Source organism: Artemia franciscana, chromosome 14 (genome assembly GCF_032884065.1).
Source record: "Artemia franciscana chromosome 14, ASM3288406v1, whole genome shotgun sequence".
In the NCBI taxonomy this organism is placed as follows: domain Eukaryota; kingdom Metazoa; phylum Arthropoda; class Branchiopoda; order Anostraca; family Artemiidae; genus Artemia; species Artemia franciscana.
This window is the reverse complement of record NC_088876.1, coordinates 30,903,507-30,929,939: the sequence shown is the minus strand read 5'-3', so window position 1 is coordinate 30,929,939 and position 26,433 is coordinate 30,903,507. Positions and strand designations below refer to the sequence as shown.

The following is a 26,433-nucleotide window of genomic DNA, read 5'->3' as shown; positions in this document are numbered from 1 at the left end:
CTAAGGCAACGTTAGCTTGTCTAAAAATATTCCATCTATAATTTGTTTCCTATGTATTTAATGGTAATACATTGTGTCTAATGAAGGATTGATTTTGTCTAATGAAGGATTTCGGAACCAGTTAGGTGTTTTGACCCTTCCCCTCCCCACCCCAAAAAAATATTTTTGTAACTCGTAAAAACGTAACAAAATGGATATTAACAAGTTTTTGATGCGTTTTTTGGTTTTCTGTACCGCCCCCCCCCAAAAAAAAACTTTACCCATTGTAAAATCGATTTTTTTTTATCAACAATGATAAAAAAAAGACTGGTAAGCTTACCAGTCTTTTTTATATAGTCTTCGTCGATGATATAGACTTCATTTACTAAAACTGTTTATTCACCCTTACATTCTCTGAGCTGCAATTTAGATATCACTTTTACTTTTTTCTTAGAGACTGAACTGAACTTGTTTAAAAAATTGGACATTTTCTTACTTTTCCAATTTTCAAGGTATTTTTCAATCTACTAAAATGTAAAGCAAGTTAAAACTTAATGGTAGATAAAGGTGAATCTCAGTTATCAAATAACAGCAATACTGCCATCGTACTTTGAAATATTAAAGTCCTTGGCATGCAGAAGAATAAATTACCAGAAACTTGTATAGGGAGCATAATCTCAGTTATCGAATAACAGCAAAATTGCCATCGTACGTTGAAACATTGAAGTCTTTGGCATGGAGAAGAATAAATTACCAGAAACTTGTATAGGGAGCATAACCCTTAGTATCACAGTATAACCTGGTAATGCATTTTTATCCCTCCTGTGGCTCTATAGGCTTTTTGACAACAATTCCACACTAACACCAAAGTGTGAAGAGCGAGGTATTGACGAGGGGGGAACCCCCTCATATACGTAGTAAAAACATACAAATATAGAAGTTCGTTACATCAGCTAATTTGTAAGTTACGTATATCTTTTACTAATAAAAAGGTTCGTAAAGAATTAAAAGCTCTAGTTGCCTTTTTTATTTACCAAAAAATTGGAGGACAACTAGGCCTCCTCCCCCGCTCCTTTTTTCTCAAAATCGTTCGATCAAAACTATGAGAAAGCCATTTAGCAAAAAAAAATTAATTTAGTTTGCAAATTCAGTTTTAATTATTCACCTGCGGAGAGCCAAAATCAAAACATGCATTAATTCAAAAAAAAATTAAGAAACTAAATAAAAAAAAAAACAGTTTTTTTTTAACTGGAAGTAAGGAGCGATATTAAAACCTAAAACGAACAGAAACTATTCCGTGTATGAAAGGGGCTGTTCTCTCCTCAACGCTCCGCTCTCGCTATTTAAGTCCTCACTGTAATAAAAGACTCTGTGCTGGACCGACTCTCGCTCCAAGGATTTTTTTTTAAGTTGAAGTTTTGGAAATTCTTTGTTCAAGTTTTTAAAGCCATTTGTTACTAACCAAATTAATTAAAGCTGCTTGAATTTGAATAATGTTAGTAAATTTCTAAGAAATCTTACTTGAAAAATCAGCTATCCCACAGGTGTGAAGCGTCCTTGGGAAGTGTCCTGGTAGTTTTTCCTAGTGCAGACAACATTTTTAGTCCTTCATTAGCAATGGTTTCACGACACGTACACAGAGAAGGAGGCTTTGGGTTTGCACACCCCTCTCCTGCGGTTTCGGTTTCATCTGTAGTCTGACTTATAAATTGTCTTTTGAAGGGCCCTGCTTCACATTTGAGGTGTGCACTGGTCATGCTTGCGAAGGATATGCTGTGCGAAAAGGGCTTCACTAGTATAGATAGTCTTTCATTCATGAATAAAGATATGATGCAGAAAGTGGCCCAGTTGTCCCAATTTGATGAAGAACTTTACAAGGTACTTTATTTTCAATACATATTTTGTGTTCTGTTGATTGTGCGATAGGCTTAGCGCTTGTTTTGATGACTGAAATGAATATATATGCCATCTATTTAGTTTTTTTTGTTTTTTATATAAAAAACTATAAAAAGATGTGCTTTTTTTGCATTTCTGTTACATTTTTACGACTCGAATAAAAATTTCGGGTGGGGGAGGGGCTATGGATCCTATAGACATGGTCAGTCGTAAATCTTTGACTCATTTTTTTCTCCAATTCCGTTCAAACGGTTCACAGAACTGGTAAAAAAAATTTTTGTATAAATTCTATAAAAATAAAATAAAACATTTTTCATGTAAAAAAATTATAAATAAAAATGTGTTTATTTGCATTTTTGTTACATTTTACGACTCGGACAAAAATTTTGGGCGGGGGAGGGGCTGGGGGTCCTGTGGACATGGTCAGTCGTAAATCTTTGACTCATTTTTTAGGGGTCTGGTCTCCAATTCCCTTCAAACGGTTGTCAGAACTGGTTGACTGTTTGAATTACCTTTTCTCTATGCCTCTCTACCTTAGATCTGCCCTAGAATGAACGATAGGCTATCTATCGACATGTGAAACGAATCATTTTTATACAATTTTGAAAGAGGCTTATCCCAGCTTTGCCTCTCTTTGAGACTATCTGTCTTTGCTTTTACTCTAATTAGTCATGGGTCTCTAGTTTTTCATCACTTTCACCGGGTTGATTTGATTACAAATTGCTTGTTTCCCCTTCCCTCCCAGATACAGCCTTTCCCCTGAACTAAGCTATAAAGGTTTTTATTTTCTTTAGTTGGCATGTCAAAGGCAGTTTTGAAAGCTTATGTGTCAAAACTATGTATACCGCTTGTTTTGTAGAGTAGAAATATTTTACTTGCTCTAATTTTGATAAGTTTTCTAAATTATATAGTTTAATTATATTAGTATAGTTATATATATATAGTTATGAAATATATAGTATAATTGTAGAATATGTTTATATAGTTTTAATTATGAAGTTTTCTCTTTGAAAATATCCTACAAGTAGATTTGTTGATTCGGATTTAACTGCTATTAATATTCGCTATAACAGAAGAGGTACAACATACAATAGACTCTATGAGCTCAGGCTTTTCCGAGGAGCTGATGACCAAGAATAAAATTAATAAAGAATTACCAAAGCAAAAATCTAGCTCTTACAGAGTGAATTCGAGTTCTTATCTAGTTCTCCTAGTTCTTACCAGGGAAAGAAATCGAGGAAAAACCTGTTTCTAAACGTTTTAAGCTGTTTTCCGAAATTATCGATAAATTGTTATCGTGATCAATTTTTACTGCTAAGTTTAACCAAAATAGTAATTGCTATTCCTGAATAAATTCTAATCTTTTCATTAGGTAATTTTTTTAAAAACTTTAGTTTTGCTTGCTAAATTTTAGTTTCTGCTTGCTAAGGACACTGGAAGGGGGAGTGTTCAATAGAGATGGCTACATACCTCCAACGAAGACGTTTTGATTATGATAGTACCAATAGTGCGCTTTTTGTTTTAATCTGGTGCCATCTTCGTGGGATCTCAAATCCCTAGTTTTTTTTTCAAATGACTGTTTTTTCAAATGTCATGATTTTTTTCAATCAGTTTGTTTTTGCAATACATTTTACCTCTAAGCTGAACCGAAATACTAGCTACCACTCTCGAATCAACAGTTTTAAGGAATTTTCAACTAAACTTTTTTTTTCAAACGTGTTTATAAACTTTTGGTTACTTTGGGGGGGGGGGGCTTTGTTCTTTTCCAGCTTGCAGCTATTGGTGCAATCATGATAAGACAGAAAAATAGACTAATTGCTTAATACAAGTATTTGTCTTTCGCATAGCGTACACAAGTGTATGCAAGGAATTATAAAAAAATATCACGGAAACCAGAGACTGGTAATTTTCCCAAATCTCGTATGTGTCATACGAAATCGTAGGCGAGTCATAGCTGATTCACTAAAATTCTGAATTTTGATTTTCTAAAGATAAAGTGAGTCAACTTTGTGAAATTTTGTCATTGTATTTGGAAAGTAGACAGAAGCCCGTCTATGAGACAACTTGACAACTTTAATAACTATTTACAACTATATAATATGTAACATACATACAATATATAACTTTTGAGTTATGACTTTCGACAAAGGGAAATTCTTCTATTTCGTAATTTCACTTTTCAGGTGGTCCTTTAAAGGTCGGAGAGGCTCTTCAAAAAGTGTCAGGTCGGATTTAGGAGTAGTTTCCCTAGTAAACTATTTGGTTTTACATAAACTAGAAACTTCAGTCTTTGCAGCCAAACTACTACTGCTATTACTGCGGCTCGGGCTATTACGGTGAAACTTTCAGGGAATATTTAAGAGGTTTTGAACTAAATCAACACATACTATGTGTATGTAGACTGTCAAAAGGGTATATCTGCAATATCTCAGGAACAGCTTAGAACTTTCAGGGCGTGTTCAGGGGGAATTTGAACTAATGAAAAGGGACATTGTGTTTGCTACTGCTACTAAGGCTAAGGGTGTTAAGGTTATTAATTTAAGGTTATTTAAGGTTATTTATTAGTCTTTGTAGCCAAACTACTACTGCTACTACTGCGGCTCGGGCTATTACGGTGAAACTTTCAGGGAATATCTAAGAGGTTTTGAACTAAATCAACACATACTATGTGTATGTAGACTGTCAAAAGGGTATATCTGCAATATCTCAGGAACAGCTTAGAACTTTCAGGGCGTGTTCAGGGGGAATTTGAACTAATGAAAAGGGACATTGTGTTTGCTACTGCTACTAAGGCTAAGGGTGTTAAGGTTATTAATTTCTGGGACTCTTAGGGGGATGTTGAACTGGGCCAAAACAGACTTCCTTTCACAGGTAGTTTCTTTTGTAAACATTTTGTCATTGCTTAAGCTACAAACTTCACTGTGCCACCAATTTTAACTATGATATTGCATTTGCATTGATTTCTAAGCTCGTACAAAAATATCTCACAAGAATCGCCTAAAAGTGACTTGGGGAGATATGATTTGCCTACCCTTGTTTCAACCACCTTTTCTTTCATATTTTCTTGCTGTTTTTGCCTTCACTTTTTGATCAGACGCTTACCTTTGACTTGTTGTGTCTATAATTTCCGTTACCGTTATATTCTTCGATGCTAAAAAAGAAGTTTTTTAGCATCCTTCTTTTCTATCTTCCTGCTTTTTTCTTCTGCCTCTTCTATTGTCCTTTATCCTTGATTGTAGTTTTTTTACTTTCTTTGGTTTTTCAGCCCCTTGCCTTCTTCTTTTTTCTAACTGTTTTTGAACCTTCTATTCTGTATAAATCTTTAAAATTCAGGTGCCTTTAATTTATGTAAATAAATAAATAAAATTCATATATATATATATATATAACTTTAATAATTATTAAACAAGTTCATAAACAATATATAAAATTCATGTAAATAAACTTGACGGAGTGGATATTACGGAAGGATTATTGACTAATATTATAAACCTAGGGGATTGTGTTGGTCTTATATAATTAGATTTCAGTTTAATCTAATCTATTTACAATATTCAGAAGTAGAATTAGATCTTCTGTGGATTTTCTCTAATTTTTAGATTCAGCTGTTTTTTCTGTTTTTTTGTTTTTTTTTGCTGGACACCAGCTTTTCTTCCGATTAATTTAAAAAAAAAGCCTTTTCCACAAAAAAAGTTTTAAGAGAAAAGTAAATAGCTACATTAAGCCAAAAATGAGCAGAAATAAAGCCAAATAGTTTTCCATATTTAAAGCTATCACAAATAACCAGCAATAAAAAAGTGAAACCCAAAACGAACAGAAAGTACAATATCTATTCCTGAAAGTCTTAGTAACGTAAAAAAGTACGTTACGTTAAAAAAGTATGTAAAAAATGTAAAACATTAGAAGACCATCGAAAACAGATGAGAGCTTAGAATGAACTTTACAGCAAATAGAAATAAGGTGCAGTTATATATTTGCCGTTAACTGTTTGTAGGATGGGGGAAACTGTTTAGTATACGGTCAAGCTTACAAAAATCATTCTGTTCTGAAATGAATAAAAGAAAATAGGATGGAAAGTAAAAGTCAAAATAAGAAGAGCTTTATTGCAGGTGTCAGGAGAGGGTAGTGAAACCCCAGATAATAAAGATACTGAAGAAAAATACCTTATAGCGACATCGGAGCAACCCCTAGCTGCCATGCATCAAGGGGAATGGCTATCAGAGAAAGATCTGCCTATGCGATATACTGGATTATCCCATTGCTTTCGCAAGGAAGTTGGGTCTCATGGGAGAGACACAACTGGAATTTTCCGCGTTCATGAATTTGAAAAGGTAGGTAAAGTATTAATAATGGGAAGCAATATGCGTTGAAATCCCTAACTAGCTGCTTATTAATATGAGGGCTAGGTCACTCTACTTAAACCCTGTCGAAGCTCAAAGGTGTCATGAGTAATTTATTTCATTAATGCTCTTGTATTGCAAAGCGTATGTCTAGATATAAAATACTGCTGCCTTAGTGATTACAAATGTTTATATATATATCTATATATATAAAAATAAGTTGTCTGTCTGTGGATGGATCAGGTGACGTCACCTGAAAAAACTGGATCAGGTGACGTCAAAACTGAAAAAACTAAAAAAGGCAAAAACTACAAAAAAAACTAAAAACTAATAAAAAAAATAAAAAAGCTAAAAAACTAAAAAAACTAAAAAAAGGCAAAAACTACAAAAAAAACTAAAAACTAATAAAAAAGCTAAAAAACTAAAAAAACTAAAAAAAGGCAAAAACTACAAAAAAAACTAAAAACTAATAAAAAAAATAAAAAAGCTAAAAAACTAAAAAAACTAAAAAAACTAAAAAAAAGGTAAAAAACGAAAAAAACTGAAAACTAAAAAAAAACTAAAAAAAAAGGAAAAAACTGAAAAATAAGCTAAAATAAAGGTAAAAACCAATAAAAAACTAAAAAAAAACTGAAAAAACTAAAAAAAGGCAAAAACTACAAAAAAAAACTAAAAACTAATAAAAAAAGTAAAAAAGCTAAAAAACTAAAAAAACTAAAAAAACTAAAAAAAGGTAAAAAACTAAAAAAAATAAAAAATAAAAAAAAACTAAAAAAAAGGAAAAAACTGAAAAATAAGCTAAAATAAAGGTAAAAACCAATAAAAAACTAAAAAGAAAAAAAGGAAAAAACTAAAAAAAATTTTCATCTAAAAAACTAAAAAAAAACTAAAAAAGGTAAAAACTAAAAGAACTAAAAAAGAAAAAAATAAATGACGAAACTCAAAGAGAAAGCGACCAGGACAAAAGGAATGTTCGATTAGCAATCAACAAAGCACCGGGACACAGGGAGTATAAATGACGACCAGGACATAAGTAAAAAAAAAACTATCTATATATATAAAAATAAGTTGTCTGTGGATCTGTGGATCGTGGATCAGGTGACGTCACCTGAAAAAACTGGATCAGGTGACGTCAAAACTGAAAAAACTAAAAAAAGGCAAAAACTACAAAAAAAATAAAAACTAATAAAAAAGCTAAAAAACTAAAAAAACTAAAAAAAGGCAAAAACTACAAAAAAAAACTAAAAACTAATAAAAAAAATAAAAAAGCTAAAAAACTAAAAAAAACTAAAAAAACTAAAAAAAGGTAAAAAACTAAAAAAAAACTAAAAACTAAAAAAAACTAAAAAAAAGGAAAAAACTGAAAAATAAGCTAAAATAAAGGTAAAAACCAATAAAAAACTAAAAAAAAAACTGAAAAAACTAAAAAAAGGCAAAAACTACAAAAAAACTAAAAACTAATAAAAAAGCTAAAAAACTAAAAAAACTAAAAAAAGGCAAAAACTACAAAAAAAACAAAACTAATAAAAAAAATAAAAAAGCTAAAAAACTAAAAAAACTAAAAAAACTAAAAAAAGGTAAAAAACTAAAAAAAACTAAAAACTAAAAAAAACTAAAAACTAAAAAAAACTAAAAAAAAGGAAAAAACTGAAAAATAAGCTAAAATAAAGGTAAAAACCAATAAAAAACTAAAAAAAAAAACTGAAAAAACTAAAAAAAGGCAAAAACTACAAAAAAACTAAAAACTAATAAAAAAAGCTAAAAAACTAAAAAAACTAAAAAAACTAAAAAAGGGTAAAAAACTAAAAAAAATAAAAAATAAAAAAAAACTAAAAAAAAAGGAAAAAACCGAAAAATAAGCTAACATAAAGGTAAAAACCAATAAAAAACTAAAAAGAAAAAAAGGAAAAAACTAAAAAAAATTTTCATCTAAAAAACTAAAAAAAACTAAAAAAGGTAAAAACTAAAAGAACTAAAAAAGAAAAAAATAAATGACGACACTTATATCTATCTATCTATCTATCTATCTTCTATATATATAAAAATAAGTTGTCTGTCTGTGGATGGATGGATCAGGTGACGTCACCTGAAAAAACTGGATCAGGTGACGTCAAAACTGAAAAAACTAAAAAAAGGCAAAAACTACAAAAAAAACTAAAAACTAATAAAAAAAAAAAAGCTAAAAAACTAAAAAAACTAAAAAAAGGCAAAAACTACAAAAAAACTAAAAACTAATAAAAAAGCTAAAAAACTAAAAAAACTAAAAAAAGGCAAAAACTACAAAAAAAACTAAAAACTAATAAAAAAAATAAAAAAGCTAAAAAACTAAAAAAACTAAAAAAACTAAAAAAGGTAAAAACTAAAAAAAACTAAAAAAAAGGAAAAAACTGAAAAATAAGCTAAAATAAAGGTAAAAACCAATAAAAAACTAAAAAAAAACTGAAAAAACTAAAAAAAGGCAAAAACTACAAAAAAACTAAAAACTAATAAAAAAAGTAAAAAGCTAAAAAACTAAAAAAACTAAAAAAACTAAAAAAGGGTAAAAAACTAAAAAAAATAAAAAATAAAAAAAAACAAAAAAAAGGAAATGACGAAACTCAAAGAGAAAGCGACCAGGACAAAAGGAATGTTCGATTAGCAATCAACAAAGCACCGGGACACAGGGAGTATAAATGACGACCAGGACATAAGTAAAAAAAAAAACTATCTATATATATAAAAATAAGTTGTCTGTGGATCTGTGGATCGTGGATCAGGTGACGTCACCTGAAAAAACTGGATCAGGTGACGTCAAAACTGAAAAAACTAAAAAAAGGCAAAAACTACAAAAAAAACTAAAAACTAATAAAAAAAATAAAAAAGCTAAAAAACTAAAAAAACTTAAAAAAGGCAAAAACTACAAAAAAACTAAAAACTAATAAAAAAGCTAAAAAACTAAAAAAACTAAAAAAAGGCAAAAACTACAAAAAAAACTAAAAACTAATAAAAAAAATAAAAAAGCTAAAAAACTAAAAAAACTAAAAAAACTAAAAAAAGGTAAAAAACTAAAAAAAACTAAAAACTAAAAAAAACTAAAAAAAAGGAAAAAACTGAAAAATAAGCTAAAATAAAGGTAAAAACCAATAAAAAACTAAAAAAAAAACTGAAAAAACTAAAAAAAGGCAAAAACTACAAAAAAACTAAAAACTAATAAAAAAAGTAAAAAAGCTAAAAAACTAAAAAAACTAAAAAAACTAAAAAAAGGTAAAAAACTAAAAAAAATAAAAAATAAAAAAAAACTAAAAAAAAAAGGAAAAAACTGAAAAATAAGCTAACATAAAGGTAAAAACCAATAAAAAACTAAAAAGAAAAAAAGGAAAAAACTAAAAAAAATTTTCATCTAAAAAACTAAAAAAAACTAAAAAAGGTAAAAACTAAAAGAACTAAAAAAGAAAAAAATAAATGACGACACTCAAAGAGAAAGCGACCAGGACAGAAGGAATGTTCGATTAGCAATCAACAAAGCACCGGGACACAGGGAGTATAAATGACGACCAGGACATAAGTAAAAAAAAAAAATTAACAAAACTAAAAAGAAGTTAAAAACTACAAAAAAACTAAAAAGAAAAAAAAACTAAAAACTAATAAAAAAACTAAAAAATCTAAAAATCTAAATAAACTAAAAAAGAAAAAAAAGGGAAAAAAATAAAGGAGAAAAACAAAACTAAAAAACGAATGTATATACAGACCGGTACACCGGGATACAAATGACGACCGGGACACAGGGAATATAAATGACGACCGGGACACAGGGACACAACTACAACGGGGGGGGGAAACAGGGGGATATAAATGACGACCGGGACAAAAAAACTAAAAAGAAAAAAAAACTAAAAACTAATAAAAAAACTAAAAAATCTAAAAATCTAAATAAGCTAAAAAAGAAAAAAAAGGAAAAAAATAAAGGAGAAAAACAAAACTAAAAAACGAATGTATATACAGACCGGGACACCGGGATACAAATGACGACCGGGACACAGGGAATATAAATGACGACCGGGACACAGGGACACAACTACAACGGGGACACCGGGGGAAACAGGGGGATGTAAATGACGACCGGGACACCGGGACAGGGAATGGTCGATTAGCAATCACCATCAACAAAGCTCAAGGGCAATCATTAGAATCATGAGGTATAGATCTGAATACAGATTGTTTTCCCATGGACCATTATATGTTGCATGTTCAAGAGTCGGTAAACCTGACAATCTATTTATATGCAAAGACAATGGGACAGCAAAGAATGTTGTATATTCGCAAGTTTTACGTAGTTAAAACCATATATATATATATATATATATATATATATATATATATATATATATATATATATATATATATATATATATATATATATATATATATATATATCTATATTCACAGGTGGGACATAGGGACACAACTACAATGGCGCGTAACTATTATGGCGCGTAACGACTTACGCGCGCGGGGGGGCTTGGGGGGGCGCGAAGCGCCCCCACCAACTAGGTGTTGGGGTGGCGCGAAGCGCCACCCCAACAGCTAGTATATATATATATATATATATATATATATATATATATATATATATATATATGTGTTTGTTTTCGAAAATATCTCCATATGTTTTCCAGGAAAATTGGCATCCTCGGATGTTCTGACCTGTAAAAACGGTCAGAAGTTTAAGACAATTCGTCAAGAGCCTTAATTTTAGAAAATAAATTATGTGAGTGACTTCATTTTTATAAACGTCAATATTGTAATGACGTTTTTACAATTGTCACACTTGTGTGGAAAATTGAAGATTAGCTGCATGGAGAAATGTACACTAAATTGCTTAATGAGCAAAAACCGGTAATTGCATATATTGTATATATTTGCAAATATTTGTATACATTTTGACAAGGGATTACAACAATTCAAAAACCTTAAACATGAAATCCAAAAGTTGAAGCTAGTAGAAATTGTTGTCAGAAATCGGACTTGGTTCAATAATCAAATATCTTTTATCTAAAGGAAGACCAAAAAACGAATATTAACAAGTATTCTAAGTGATAATTCTTGGAAGAAAAATAAATATTTGTCCCACCACCTAAACGATTAACAAGTCAACAACTTGGACCATTATGTAAAACTAGAACAATAAAGGCAGCTAAAGCAGATGACATTGGCAAATTGTCTGATGCAATGAAAATCCAAAGTAAAGTAGGGTTAGAAGATAAGCGAAAACGTGAATCAAAACGTGTCAAAATTGAAAATGATAGTTGTGAGAATTAAAATGATAATTCTTTTTAACCACCCGAACTATCAAACGTGATAAGACCAAGAGAAAATCCCGAACAAATTAAATTCACAGTGGGTGAAAATCAACAAGCTGGACTATGAAATGAGACAAAACCAAAAACGAAAATTTTCAAGTGTTATAAATGCTAATTCTTTGGAAGAAAAAGAAGTTTTTGTCACACCGTGTGAACAATTAACAAATCTACAACCTGGACCGTCATGTAAACCTAGACGAATAAGGGTAGCTAAAGAGAAGGGCATTGGCAAATTGTCTGGAGTAATAAAAATCTAAAATGAAGATACAAGAAAAATGGGTGTAGAAGATAAGCGATAGCGGAGTCAAAACGTGCCAAAATTGAAAATGATAGTTATGGTAATTGAATTTGAGATTTTGACATGGATAAGTTAATCATCAATGCTTACTATGCCTTTGTTAATTAAGTTACTGAAACAGCTATAATGACATTTGACTTTATAAGGACGTTTGCCAAGAAACTGATACTGCATCAGCCTCTCTTAGAAAAAAAAGAAGGTCCGGCTTTATGTTTTTCATAATGAAAAAAGACAAGCCAAGGCAAAAGTTAACAAATAAAAATCATAACTTTATAACGGCGCTTCGCGCCACCCCAACACCTAGTTGGTGGGGCGCTTCGCGCCCCCCAAGCCCCCCCCGTGCGCGTAAGTCGTTACGTGCCATATTAGTTACGCGCCATTGTAGTTGTGTCCCTGTGTCCCACCTGTGACTAGATATATATATATATATATATATATATATATATATATATATATATATATATATGTTTTTAACTACGTAAAACATGCGAATATACAACATTCTTCGCTGTCCCATTGTCTGTGCATATAAATAGATTGTCAGGTTTATTGACTCTTGAACATGCAACTTATAATTGTCCATGGGAAAAACAATCCGTATTCAGATCTATACCTCATTATTCTAATGATGTGTACCTGTGTCCCGGTCGTCATTTATATTCCCTGTGTCCCGGTCGTCATTTGTGTCCCAGTATCCCAGTTTGTAATTTCTCTTTGAGTGTCCCGGTCGTCATTTGTGTCCCGGTCTGTAATTTCTATTCGAACAATCCCTGTGTCCCGGTCGTCATTTATATATCCCGCCTGTGCCCCCGGCGTCCCCGTTGTAGTTGTGTCCCTATGTCCAGGTCGCCATTTATATTCCCTGTGTCCCGGTCGTGATTTGTGTCCGGGTGTCCCAGTCTGTAATTTCTCTTTGAGGTTCCCGGTCGTCATTTATATTCCCTGTGTCCCGGTCGTCATTTGTGTCCCGATATGTAATTTCATCAGTTGACAAACATGACGTCAGTCGACAAACAACTTCATGACGCATACAGCTCAATCCTTATAATGACGTCAGTCGACAAACATGACGTCAGTCGACACACAAACATGACGTCACTCGAAACACACACACACAGACAACTTATTTTTATATATATAGATATATATATGTATATATATATGTATTTATAAATATAACATATATATATATATATATATATATATATATATATATATATATATATATATATATATATATATATATATATAAGCAGCAATAAATTGCTATAATTGCTAAAACGACAATTCTCAGTATGATTTCTCAACAGAATGTCTCTTTTTGAAACGTTTTGAGCCTCCCTGTAGGTATTGAAAAAACAGTTAATTAGCAGAACCAATAGTCCTTGCTTTTAGTTTCTGATTCTGATAGAACTTTAAAAGGGCGAGACTTTCAAGTCTTTAATTAATTTAGAAATTCTTGGAAACAGTGCTTTTCACAAAATGATGCAAAGTCTTATATATCCCCAAATATCCCTATAAATTCCACAGAAATGGCCCTATAGGGCATTTCTGCAATAGATGTCTAATGTAGAAATGAAATTAATAAAAACACCAAGAATGGGTCTTTTTTTTATAGCTCGATTAGGATTAGAAGGATGCCTTGGATTTAAGGCCTTAGAAAGGGTTTAAAATATTAGAGATTGGAAAATTTTCAAAGAAATTGGAATGACTGAGGAATGTTTGTTATTGCCTCAAATTCAGGTGGCTTAACACTTTCATGTTTTTATAATAGTACTATTTAACCAAAAGGCAATATGTGCACGCCTATACTGCCACTACTACTGCTACAACTAGAACTTGATAGATAGATAGATAGTTTATTTTAGCCCACCATCAGAACAACAACATGGCGGAGTATAAAGAAAAAAAAAAATAAAAAGGAAAAAGGAAAAGGCGAAAAACTATACTTCAAGATTAAACGATTAGATTACATTCACTATGAACATTCATAGCTCGTATATGACGTGCAACGGCAGGAAATCATAAAGGTGCTTAAGGGCACCTTTTCTAGCATGAATTTCCTGTTCTGCCACAGCTTCATGGGGATCTGGAATTTGATACTTATTCAAAAGAAATGAGTTTCTCTCGAATAGCGGTATGCGTATCAAAAACTTCAAATATCTACAAAACGCGGACCTAACTTTTAGTCTCTCTGTTTCTGTGAACCATTCCCAAAGCGGGGAAAGGTAAAGGACATGTGGTAATGCCACTGCTCTGTACATCCTCGTATTTGACCAAAAGGCCAAATATATGCACGCATATACTGCCACTTCTACTGCTACAACTAGAACTAGAACAACTAGAGTTATAATAAATTTTGTGTTGTGATGGTTGGTATTTTCATTGAAAAGTACTTTTTTCTATATTTTTATTGAAAAATCGTTATAAAATAAATTACCCACCCCTAGATATTGGGAAAAAATTTCATGTTTTGGTATATTTTGTAGTGTTTCGCCCCCCTCCCCGACCCAGATTTCGAAAATTATCTTTTTTGGTATGTTCATTGATAAATAGCATGTTTCCATATTTTTATTGGGAAAATCGGAATATAACAAAATTATCCCCCCTCCCATTTAGATTTTGAAAAAAAAATACATTTTGAAGGTCTTTATTCGTTTAGGTGGAGCAGTTTTGTATTACCTCTCCTCATGACAACGAATCTTGGAAGATGATGGACGAAATGTTACAAAATGCTGAAGAATTTTGCCAAAAATTAGGTCTTGCCTATAGAGTCGTTTGCATAGTTTCGGGTGCCCTCAATAATGCTGCCGCCAAGAAGCTGGACATCGAAGCTTGGTTCCCTGGCTCAGGTTTCTATTTTTCATATTGATTTATTATAAGGAGCCTGTCACTGGTAGGCTATTGGTATTTATTATTTATTTATTTGTTTTTTCTGTTTTTTACCATCAGTTTAGGCCCATTCACCGTGAGGTTTTACTCTAACGAAGATTTAGTTTTCGCCAATTTTGGCTAATAAGTTTTTTTTGTGAACTTTATCAGCCAGTCGGAAAATTCTCTGGAAAGTTTGATTGGCGCTTGCTAAATCTTGTTTTTTTTTTCTTGTAAAAACTCCTTGTGGATTTTTACCGAAAGATTTTCGTCAGTTTTTTAGGTTCTATTTTATATTTGGTGAGATTGACACTGAGAATATCTATTTTGCAAAAATAAAATTAGATAGTCAAAATATTTGTACTTGAATTGTGTTTTTGAAATATTTGAGTTTTTTTAAAATTTAATTTTTTTTAAACGTAAAGAAGATAGGTTTTGGCTCGCTCCTGTTGACCTGCTTATTAAAAAAGTAGATAAAAATTCGAATTGATTTGTTGAAGCTTTATAATCGTGAAAACAGAACCTGATAAATATAAATGTTACAATATAAAAAATTTTCACGTGAGAAATGCAGATGGCTTTATACATTTTACTGTTCCCATCGAACTAGATTTGCTAGTGACAAAGAAGAATGAATCAAAGTCGAAGAAATATTTTCAGCATATGCTACTACAGTAGTACAACATATGCTAGTATTACTACTACTACTAACAACTCACTGCAGCACCAAGCCGCCTGAAGCCAACACAGCTACGCACGCTCCCTCTCCAACCAAATCTGTTCCAAACCTACCTCTTTCCACCTCCCAGGAAGTTCCAATTTCCTTTAAATCTTTACTGACGACATCCCCCCATCCCAATCGGGGACCTCCTGTCTTTCATTTGGCCCTAGATGGCTGGGTGACAAGGTCGATTTCTGGAAATCTGTCATCCTTTATTCGTAAAACATGTCCTAGCCATCTCAAGTTTGTTCTCATTATAGCCCTAGACAGTGGGATTGAACCACATTTATCAAGAAATCTGAATCACAGAGTATTACAAATACTTCATAGTTTGTGTGAAGCTGTGTAATAAGTATCCCGTTTTTGAAATCAATTAGGTTCTCTAAGCGCAGTTTTAATTTTGAAATTAAAGGTTTGGAATCTGATTTTTATTTTCCGTGTAACTACAAACATAGTTTGAAATTAGATATGAAAAGTGATAAATGATTCAGTATGAATATTGTCAGAAGCTAGGAAAAGAAGTCAATTGTCTCCATCCGGTACAAGTGAGACATTTGTAACGGGCGTTCTTTTTTATGACAACTTTCTAAATTTACCAAGTAATTCCACTGACTTCTGGAAGTAGTTTTTGTTCGTTTGCGATTCTCACAAATTGCTATCAAATTGTTTATTGCGAATTTAAGTTTGACGAAATTACTCTAGAATGTTATAGATTCTGTTAATCGATCTGGAAGGATTCTCTGACACTCACAAGCAAGGGCGCATCCAGTATTCTTGTTGGAGGAGGGGTTACGATAAAAAAAACTTATACACATAAAAAAATTGTTTACATGTATTTTTGTTACGTTTTTACGAGTCGTATAATTTTTTTTTTTGGGGGGGGGGGATCAAGCCCCGCAAACCTCCCCCCTCCCCTCATGTATATGACCTTTCTTGCAAGTACTATTTTTCTGCTCTATCTTCAGTTTCATTTTGCTAGTCTAAAACCTGATATAAAGTCTAAAGCCCCGCTAGTATAAACCGCCTTGATGTTATGTTATAAACTTATAAAAAAAATTTACAAGTTTAAAATCGTGTACTTTTTCATTAAATTTTTTTTGAGTCTATGAAGTTCTTTTTTTTTTACTGATGAAGACCGTGCAGTGAAACAATTTTTGGGCAACATTTGATAAATTGTTAACGATAAAAATGAAGTTCAAAACGATTTCAAATCTGATTTCATATTTGAAAGCAAACATAAAGGTAAAGTGTAGTAGTCTGCATGCAAATTTGTTATTTACAATTATTTTGCATATAATGAAGTAAGACTACGCTCCACGCTGTCCAGATACTTTACTCCCTCCTTCTTAATGTGCAAATATACAGCCTAAATTATGTAAATCCAATTTATTCTGTCACCCGTCATTTTTCTTTGTGGCTATGAAACCGGTTTTCTCAGATCTTACAGTCAGATCAAGAACTTGAGTGTGTTCTGAATAATTAAAAGTACCATTATATATTACAGGAGCGTTCAGGGAGTTGGTTTCATGCAGCAACTGTTTGGACTACCAATCTAGAAGGTTGCTTATTCGATATGGACAAACTAAAAAGATGAATACTGCTGTGAGTATTTTCTCTTGAACTCAAAATTGTTTTAGGTACAAAATTTCGCTATTTTGAGTAAGATTGATACCTCTTTTCTGTCTATCAAATGAATGTACCAGGAAATACTTTCGGGTTCGTGAGGGGTGGGGAGGCTCCTTCTGAGTGAACTTCCTACTGCTCATACAGCTTGTGATTTTCTAATTGCCTGGACCATCATAGCTGGAGAAATAAGGGGAAAAAAACGGGAAGTGTCGGATGATTTACCCCCAAGCACACACGGGTTGGGTCTCCCTGCCGAAGGCAAAGAATCAGGAGATTTGTAATTGCGTTACGTAGACAATTGGTCAGCATCCAACGTGGATGCATCTCGTGCCAAATTGGACTAAAAAAAATACTTATAAAACTTATAAAAAGTTGTCATATTATACCAAGTTGATATTTTATTTACTACTCCAGCTGAATGCTAGTGACTAATAATACCACTCTCTTTTTCCATGAGATACTGGGTGACAGCGGAATTTCTTGAAATATCTTTGCTTGATCTCATCTATACTATTACGCTTTCAGAGCTACGTTCTGCAAAGAATTATTGCTTATGTCACAAGATCTGCCGTCACCTACCCAAATTTCGTATAGACTGATATTCCCTTTTTTACTGTTATGAATGACGTTAGAATTTTTTTTTTCAGTTTTTTTGACGATTGAATTTTTTTCTGTTTGGCAAATCTATGTTTAGAATAAATCGAAATTCCCTGTTTATGTACGGGAAAAATTTGCTGTTCATCTTCAAATTCAATTTCACTTTATTTTGCCTTAATATTCTTGTCAATTACAAAAATAACAGCGGCGGTTAAAAACAATTTAAAACGCCTGCAAAATTAAATTATTCACACATGGTTTATTAACAATTGTTTTCCAAGTCACCATTATGATGATTTACGAAGTACGGGCCAAATGACTTCAAGTACCGCTCGGATGAGTGGATCGGCGGTTGTTCCAGCTTTGCATCATTTTTTGTTCTCTCTCTGAGCCGTGAGTCGAATGTTGAGTTTGGTATGCCTCAAAACCCGGAAGAAAATCACGGTGTGTTTCCGAGACAAGGATTTTTCGACCGAAATCCACAACCAATTAATGCCTTCTCTCTTTAAGGGACTCCAATTTTAGAACTTTGAGGCTCGTCTCGTATTCAACATAACCACTTCCTAATATTATTTTGCAGATCCTTTTCTGTGATCTTTCTATTTTGTCGCTTTGGTCGATGGTCAGTGCGCTGTGCCACACTGAGCAAGCATATTCTGTGAGCGCTCTAATGTAAGATTTGTGGCATACAACCATGATCTGGGTTGTCATGCCAAAACGGCGAAGGTAAGCGAAAAATGTTAAGAGGAAGGCGGTTTTAGAGACAATTGTTGGGAATTCCATTTGAGGTCGGAGTACAGGCTTACACCTAGAATCTTCATCGATTTTACAGCGTTTGGTCCATTGCATGGTGGTTCTGGAACAGGCCGTTGAAGGAAGTTAACCCTGAACAAGACAGTTTTCTCCTGGCTGTGTGTGAGCTTTACTTGGTTTGGTTCTTCCTTGCAATCCTTACATTACTGCAAGGACTGGATCTGGCTGTATGTTCTGTCAGAGTAATCAGGGGAAGAGAGTGGAGAGGTCATCTATGAATTTGTAGCGTTCATTGATTTTGCACAGAAGCTTGTTTATTACTATGAGGAAAGCTAAAAGGCCTAGCTTCGACCTTTGTGCTGTACCGTATGTCGGCTTCCTGAGATCAGATACTTCGCCATTTGGACGTTGGACATTCTGTTTTCGACTCTTCAAAAAACTGCCAACCATTGTATGACGATTTGCCTTGCATTAAGAGATGTTGCATCGCTGATAAGAACTGTGTGGTCGAGCAAGTCAAACGCTTTAAGAAATCCACGAAAATGCAGGCAATATAAGCGCCGTCTTTCTCCAGGTGCTCCAGGATGTCTCCAATAAGGCGGACCAGGTAGTACACAGTATTGTGGCCTAAACGGAAGCCATATTGCCGAGGATCAAGCTGATCGCCAATATCTTCTAAGAGCCATTTGAAGACAATTCCTTCCAGGACTTAAGAGCAGATCGTTGTCTTTGAGATGGGCCTTAAATCATATGCAGATTCTACAGCTGATTTTTCCGGGATAGGGGTGACAACAGCTGTTTTGAATCTTGTTGGGAAGGTGCCCTTACTCAAGCATTGTTTTTTTACGGCAGTAAACGGTACCGCGAGCTTATTACTGCATACTTTGATCAGTTTGATTGGTAGTTCTCCTGGAAATGAGGCTTTTGACGCGTCCAGTTTTGAGAAAGCGGTCTGGATGGTTTCTGCTTCAATGACTGGGATTTCAGTGATGGTCGAGAGGTTAGGAAGTGATGTAAGGCCAGGGTATTTTGTACAGATTGTAGCAAAGTGATCGTTAATTTCGTTAGCGGTAAGTTCCTCTCCTTTTTCGTTTGTTAGTTCGACGTTCTCGTGCTTTCGGCCGAGAATGTTCTGAACCGTGCTATAGAACTTTTTAGGAATTGAAGATAGAAGCTTCTGCACAGTTAAGCGGCCGTGCTGCTTTCGAGCATACTTTATCTTTCTCATCACGATACTACACAACTTATTGGAATATGCTCTGTTAGAGCTGTATAAGCTATCCCGCCTTAGGATAAGCTCTTTTATATCTGGTGTGATCCAGGGCTTTGTTTCATTTTTTACTACCCGTTTCTTCTCTGGAATATTCTCTTCGAACATTTTCTGAAGTTGGTCACAGAAGGCGTTTGTCATGTCTTCAGTAGACAGTAGTCTGTAAATGAAGGTCCAGTTCTGCAGTGCTAATTCTTCCTTTAAGCCAGGGATCTGTTCATCCTGGATCGGTTGGTAGGTTGTTTTTTTTTTAAATTGCCTTTCGACGTGGTAAATGTGACGGTCTCCAAATCACTGTTAGGTAGTCACTTAGGCCGATGCTTGTTGTTATTTCTGGCTCTTGGTAGTATTGTTCAAGGTTTGTGAAGACCCTATCAAGTAAGTTATTGCCGCGGGTTGGAGACTTTATCACTTGTTTCAGTGATAGACAGGACTCCAACCAGGAAGCCTTAATATCGTTAAAATCTCCGCATATCACAATACCAGCAGAGACAAATTTTGTCCGAAAATGGTCCATAAAGAAAAAATAGCAAAAGTTTAATTCGTTTGATCAATCAGTGACTTCCAGCTCGGAGTTAAAGTCTGAAGAAAAAGAAAAACGGTAAGTCAAGGTTGCCAGATTAAGGTAAAAAAAAAATAATCAAAAGAGAAAACAATAGAAGAAGAGAAATCAACCCAACAAAATAGGAGGGAAAAAATAACATAAAAGCAAAAACAGCAACAGCTTAATTCATTTGATAAGTCGCTGACTTCGTTTAAACTGAATAAGACTATCCCTCCGCCTTTTTCTCTCTTTCTACTTTTCATCCTCTTTCTTTCTGTTTCTTTTTCCGTATCTCTACCCTTTTTTTGCATCTCTATATACCCCGCTTTTCAAATTATTTCTCGTTTTTGTTGTTTTGCTGCCGATCTCTATAGGGTAGTCAATCTGTGGTGAAAAGAGATGAGATTTTGGGGGCATAATTCGTGTAATTACTTGCTCTTCTTTCAGACCGAGTATGTACACATGCTCAATTCAACAATGTGCGCCACGACCAGAGTTATTTGTGCAATCTTAGAGACTTATCAAACCGAAACTGGAATCACTGTCCCCGAAGCGCTCAAACGGTATATGCCTGAGAGTAAGTATTTTTTAATTGACTTCACTCCTTATTTATACTTCGTTACTCCCGAAGTGTTTGATAATCATAGAGAGAGAATAAAAGGCTTGGTTTGCTTATTCCTGTAACACTGTAATTCAGTCTTACGATGTACACACAATACACGTACATCTTTAATATACATGCTCATACACGAAGGACGTTGAATTAGAATGAGAAGTATTTTTGAAGAACTTTGACTTTAGTGTAAAAAGTGACAGTTAAAGAAGGAGCATCCCCTTTCATATACATGTAATGATTTTTGTTCGTTTTAAGCTTCAATGCTGCAGTTTACTTTCAGTCAAAATTTTTATTTTTTAAAATTCAATTTGAAAGTCTTCCATTCATCATCGTCTTCCATTCGGGCCTCTATTACCGCCATAGGACCAAAGTCAGTCATGGATTTCTTGCTCACAAGTCCTAAAATAATACCAATGGATACAACAAGGACTAAGAGGACAAAAGTGAGTCCTACCAACCCAAGAACGGTGAACCGTTCTTGTGTTGGTATTAACACAGAACCTGTCACAAATAGACCTATAAGATTAGCAGCCAAAAAAGCAAAATTAGCACAAAACCGTGTGCTTTTAACCTTTAATTAGGCTCCTATTTTGAAGTAAAGCTTGGAAAATCAGCTTTATCAACTCTATTAACAGTAAAATTATTCAAATCTTGACGTTCGAAGGGTTAATCTTTGCTGTAGTGTTTTCCCTACTATAGAAAGGTTTGATAGGATGTATTGGCTTAGAACTTGTCCCACCTTGAAGAAAAACTCTATCGAATTAGTTTCATCTGTCTTTATCTTTCTTTCTCATCACTCTCCTTTCCCTCTTCCTCTTCTCTTCTCTCTCCTCCCCCTCTTTCTACTCTTCTTTTTCTCTCCTTCCCTCCCTCTCTCTCTCTCTTCTCGCCTTTCTGTCATCTCTCTCTCCTGTTTCTTAACAGTAAGTCGATACAGGCCGAATATTCGGGTTTAAGTTTTCTCTGTAAGTTGTACTTAATTATATCAATCTTTAATCAGTAATTTAATTTTTTAATTATTCACTTTACTTCTTGCTTAATTTACTTATCGGCTTCTTGTACCCGCGTACAAGAAGTCGACGAGATTATGAAATAATTATCAATAGATTAAATATTTGAATCAAATTATTTCGTATATTCCGTCAGGGGGGGGGGAGAGCAGTGGCCATGTGAAAAGGAAATTCACTCTGGGGCCTAAGATCGCGTGTATTTGCTCCTTTTTGTCCTTGGTCCCTAACATACCATATGTTAAAACATTTTAAGTTCTTTAATTTATGGATATTTATATATTATTATTAATTTATTGCATTGCTTGTAAATTGTGTTGTTTTTGCTATTTATCCCTATCTAAAGGAAATTTCCTTATTAACATGTAAATTTAAAAAGCCGATTTTGTGCTGCTCAAATGTGAAGGAAACCAAATTACACAAAATTTGCCCTTTTCGGTAAAAATTAAAGAGATTGGCCCTTGTGACAAGAACAGTCGTTGAGTAGTTTTTAGGGAATATTACTATGAACGTTGAAAGTGAAAAGCCAACCCAATGCTTTACTTCTATAATCTTAAAACTGTAAAAATTAGAAACTGCTTGGTATTTTGAGAATTTGAATACACTCTGACGTTCGGTTTTCGAAATCAAGTCAGGTTCAGTCTGTATGAACACAATCATGCATAGGCACTGACCTTGGAAGGGAGTGTCCAGAGTTGCCACCGAAAAATTGCTTGTAAAGTTTGAGTTCCATATATAAAGCTTGAAAAGATTATCAACCCGCAAAAATTTACTTTTAGTGTATTGGGCTCAGGTTAGAGTCACAATCCGGTCCCTTTCTCGAGTTTGGAATCATCCAAGTTTCTTTTTAGACCTTCTTATGTTTTAAGAGGCATTAAAGGAAGAAAATCTGTACACAACCATATCAATTATTCCGTATATGAGGGAGACTGCCTCCTCCTCAATACCTCGCTCTTCTAGCTAATGTATTTAAAAAATTACAACAGGCAATTCCAACCCCGCCGAAAATGTCCCCTAGAACGTATCCACATCTTAAATTTAGTCGGCAAAGACGAAGTAAGACAAATTATAAAGAATTCCGCAATGGAATTCTGTCAAATGTCCCCAGAGTAATATTTTTCCTAGAAAATTCATCTCCAAAAACTTTCCTCACTGTGAAAATTTCTCTCTGTGAAAAATCCCCCCCCCCCAAGCACAAAATTCCTCCAACCTCCAAACAAATGTCTATATACTACCCAGTAACAAATACTATACGTAAACAATGGGCAAATGTATATTATACAGTAATTTTTTGGGGGCTCTGGGGGTCATTTTATCCCCAAAGGCCAAGTATTTGGAGCTTACAACTATGCTGGACAAATGGCTGTCTCAAAATTTTGATCGGGTGGCTTTCGGAAAAAAAGGGCTTGGAAGGGGGGATAGCTGCCCTCCAAACTTTTATACACCTAAAAAGGGCACTAGAAATTTGATTTCCGATCAACTGAGCCCTCAAAGAATCCTTTAGGATCATGGGTTCGATACGGTCGCCCTTGGAGAAAACAACCAAATAGGCTGCTATTTTGAAGCAAATCTTCACGTTCGAGAGGTTAATCTTTACTGTAGTGTTTTCCCTAATATAGAAAGGTTTGATAGGATGTATTACCTTAAAAGTCGTCCTACTTTGAAGACAAACTTTTCCGAACAAGTTTTATCTGTCTTTATCTTTTTCTCTCGTCTCTTTCTCTCCTTCTCCTCTCCCTCCTTTCTCTCTCTTCCCTCTCCTTCCCTATTCTCTCCCTTCCCCTCCTTTTCCTTTCCATCTCCCTCCTCTCTCTCTTCTCTCCTTTTCCCCCTCTTTCTCCTTTCCCTTCTATCTCTCCTCTTTCTTAACAGTGAGCCGATACAGGCCGAATATTCAGGTCAAGTTTCTCTGGAAGTTGTACTTAAAAAATGTAATGCAAATTGTATGTTACTAAGAGGCGCGAGTTCTGTAAGTCTTAAGTTTTTAAGCTATGACTTTTCAAAAATATATTAAAAAAATTAACACCTCCAGCACTTTCAATTGAGAAAGAAACATTATAAATTTTAAATAAATCTAGAAAAAATTAAAGGTAGAAAATTTCGTATCCTAAAAATCTTAAGAATTTCCGAAAATAATCTTATTTACCTTTGTGTAATTTCTTAAAAAAAGTTTTTATCTCTAATCCTTTTAAAAAAGGGCATTTCACAATTAAGAGGACATTTTATACGATGTGTATCGACTCCTCAAATAAATAAACAGAAAGGGAAAGAGAGCTAATGATATGGTTTTCATCTTTATCAAACAAAAATTTTGAAAAGTAAATACTCAAGTGGTCAGTTCTGGCACATTTTAAAACGGCAACTTGGCATCGTTAAAAACCGTCTTCCAGCGATTAAAGTGGCTCCTCAGCCTCAGATGGCGCTACCAGTTTTTTTTTCTTTTTATGCAGCGCTTAAAGGGTGACATTCAAAATTTTAAGGGGTTTGCGATTTTAAATTTTGAAGTTATTCCCCCAGTGCCCTCAATCTGCTTTGGGTTATAGCAATGAACATTCCACTTATCCTAGGCTCAACTATGCCTACCAAATGTTAAGTTCTATGTTCAGATATAAAGTTCAAACTTGACTGCCATATCGAATTCATCTTTAGTTTTTAATGGGGAATCTTTAAAGAACTAAGGACACTAAAATGGAAACATTTTTAGCCCCTTGGACCCTGTGGTCTATATATACTGGAAAACGGCGATTTGCCAACATCTTTTTGAGGGTCATTTATAAATAATGAAGCTTTTAGGGCAGAACCATGTTTCCGTCAGTAATCCTATTTTGAACCGTGAAGAAATTAATCAGTTTAATTTTACAGATAATTAAATTTGACATTGCTCTTCGTTCGTAAAAAAAAAAAAAAATCAAACATCATCAATCTGTTGATTCGCAAATATGAATACACCTTCAAAGGAAAGCTACTCCTGGATGTGGGTGCCATCACACACTCCGTTGGCTGCCACCCATATTTCCTTTTTCTTTAATTTGGTAACCACTGCTACCAAAAATTGCATAGCTGCGTTGTGGTCTTTTTTGTTAACTGAATTCCTTATCCTTCCTGATCTTTAAAGATATATAGGATTTGAACATTTTTTTTTAAGAATTAAAACATTTTTATTTAAACACAAATATAATAATTAATAATAATTTATTTGTTAACCGCTTGTTTTGACAAATTAAGCGGAGTAAAAACATTAAGGAAAGAAAAACAACATAACACAAACAATACAATTAATACAGTCTAATCAAAGGGTGGTAAGGGCCCAAGCATTGACAGGCCTCAGCATCTAATCTAGCATAGAGTTTTTTATAAACAAAAATAATATCAGTGGCACAAAACTTTCTGATAATCTTTTGATTTCTATAAGAACGCGGCAGATAGAATAAATATTCACAATAACGAAAATACAGAACTCTTATACCCTGCAAATCTTGATTATTAAACAACGGGCGCAAACCGGAAAGAAACAATATAGAATGATCGCAATATGTAAAATAAAGTCTGGATAAAGCCTTTCGTGAAAATCTGCCTCGGTTCGGGACAATTTTCGCGTACCCTTTTTTAAATTTACTTTTAATATCATTTAGCCCACAAGATCGAAAAGCCGATAAAGATGAACAAATACTAATACCAAGCCATCGAATCGAAGAAACGAGCTTAACTGAAAAATAACCACAATCAAGATCACTACTTTGATGCTTAGCATTAAAAACTAAATATTCACATTTTTCAGTATTAAGTTTGAGGCCGATTTCCTCAAAAGACTTAGGAACAAGCTGGGTCGACTTAATTAGGCTAGATTTAGTGCGGCTGATCAAAAGTAAATCATCTGCATATGCAATATACGAAAGATTAGGTAGGCCTAAAAACTATATATATATATATATATATATATATATATATATATATATATATATATATATATATATATATATATATATATATATATATATATATATATATATATATTATATTATATATATATATATATATATATATATATATATATATATATATATATATATATATATATATATATATATATATATATATATATATATATATATATATATATATATATATATATAAGGTAAAGGATACGGCATTAGGCTTTACAGTCCGTACCGGCGGTGCTGATCTCCGTTTCTTGGCCCTTCAGCCAGGAAGTGCAATGGGGGGTTGGGGGCCAGCCATCCTGTGCTTTCGCACACCCTTCCTGTTTACCTTCCCCAGATTTCTCCAGGTACCCATTTAGAGGTGGGTCAACTCTGGCTAAGCTTACAGAGTCACGCCACTGACCCCCGTCCCAATCTGAAGAATTGGGTACACTGGGATTCCTCTCAGACAAGGGATATATATATATATATATATATATATATATATATATATATATATATATATATATATATATATATATATACAGTCTTTAAAAAAAACTAAAAAAAATCTTAACCAATTAAAAAATTAACATTTAATTTTCATTTTCCTCGGGGTACTTTAAGGGCATTTATTTTAAATAACGGTACCAACT

General features: G+C 33.3%; 1 protein-coding gene and 1 long non-coding RNA gene across 4 annotated transcripts in view; one reads left to right on the top strand and one right to left on the bottom strand.

Annotated features, from left to right (window-relative positions):
- Window positions 1–26,433, bottom strand: part of LOC136035569 (uncharacterized) — a 35,009-nt gene that overhangs the window by 4,928 nt on the left and 3,648 nt on the right. Inside the window, exon 3 of one of the 2 annotated variants that reach the window (XR_010619469.1) lies at window positions 1,501–1,926. This is a non-coding gene — a long non-coding RNA (uncharacterized LOC136035569). Of the gene's footprint in view, window positions 1–1,500; window positions 1,927–17,825; window positions 20,273–26,433 lie in introns of those variants that run through there. The other variant, XR_010619468.1, reaches the window with a different exon arrangement.
- The window catches only part of LOC136035568 (serine--tRNA ligase, cytoplasmic-like), a 53,695-nt gene that overhangs the window by 26,660 nt on the left and 602 nt on the right, over window positions 1–26,433 (top strand). For both annotated transcript variants that reach the window (XM_065717440.1, XM_065717441.1), the window contains 5 exons: window positions 1,702–1,857; window positions 5,985–6,206; window positions 14,515–14,704; window positions 16,949–17,046; window positions 20,682–20,811. In XM_065717440.1, coding sequence (XP_065573512.1) covers window positions 1,702–1,857; window positions 5,985–6,206; window positions 14,515–14,704; window positions 16,949–17,046; window positions 20,682–20,811 — 796 coding nt within the window. The remainder of the gene's footprint in view (window positions 1–1,701; window positions 1,858–5,984; window positions 6,207–14,514; window positions 14,705–16,948; window positions 17,047–20,681; window positions 20,812–26,433) is intronic.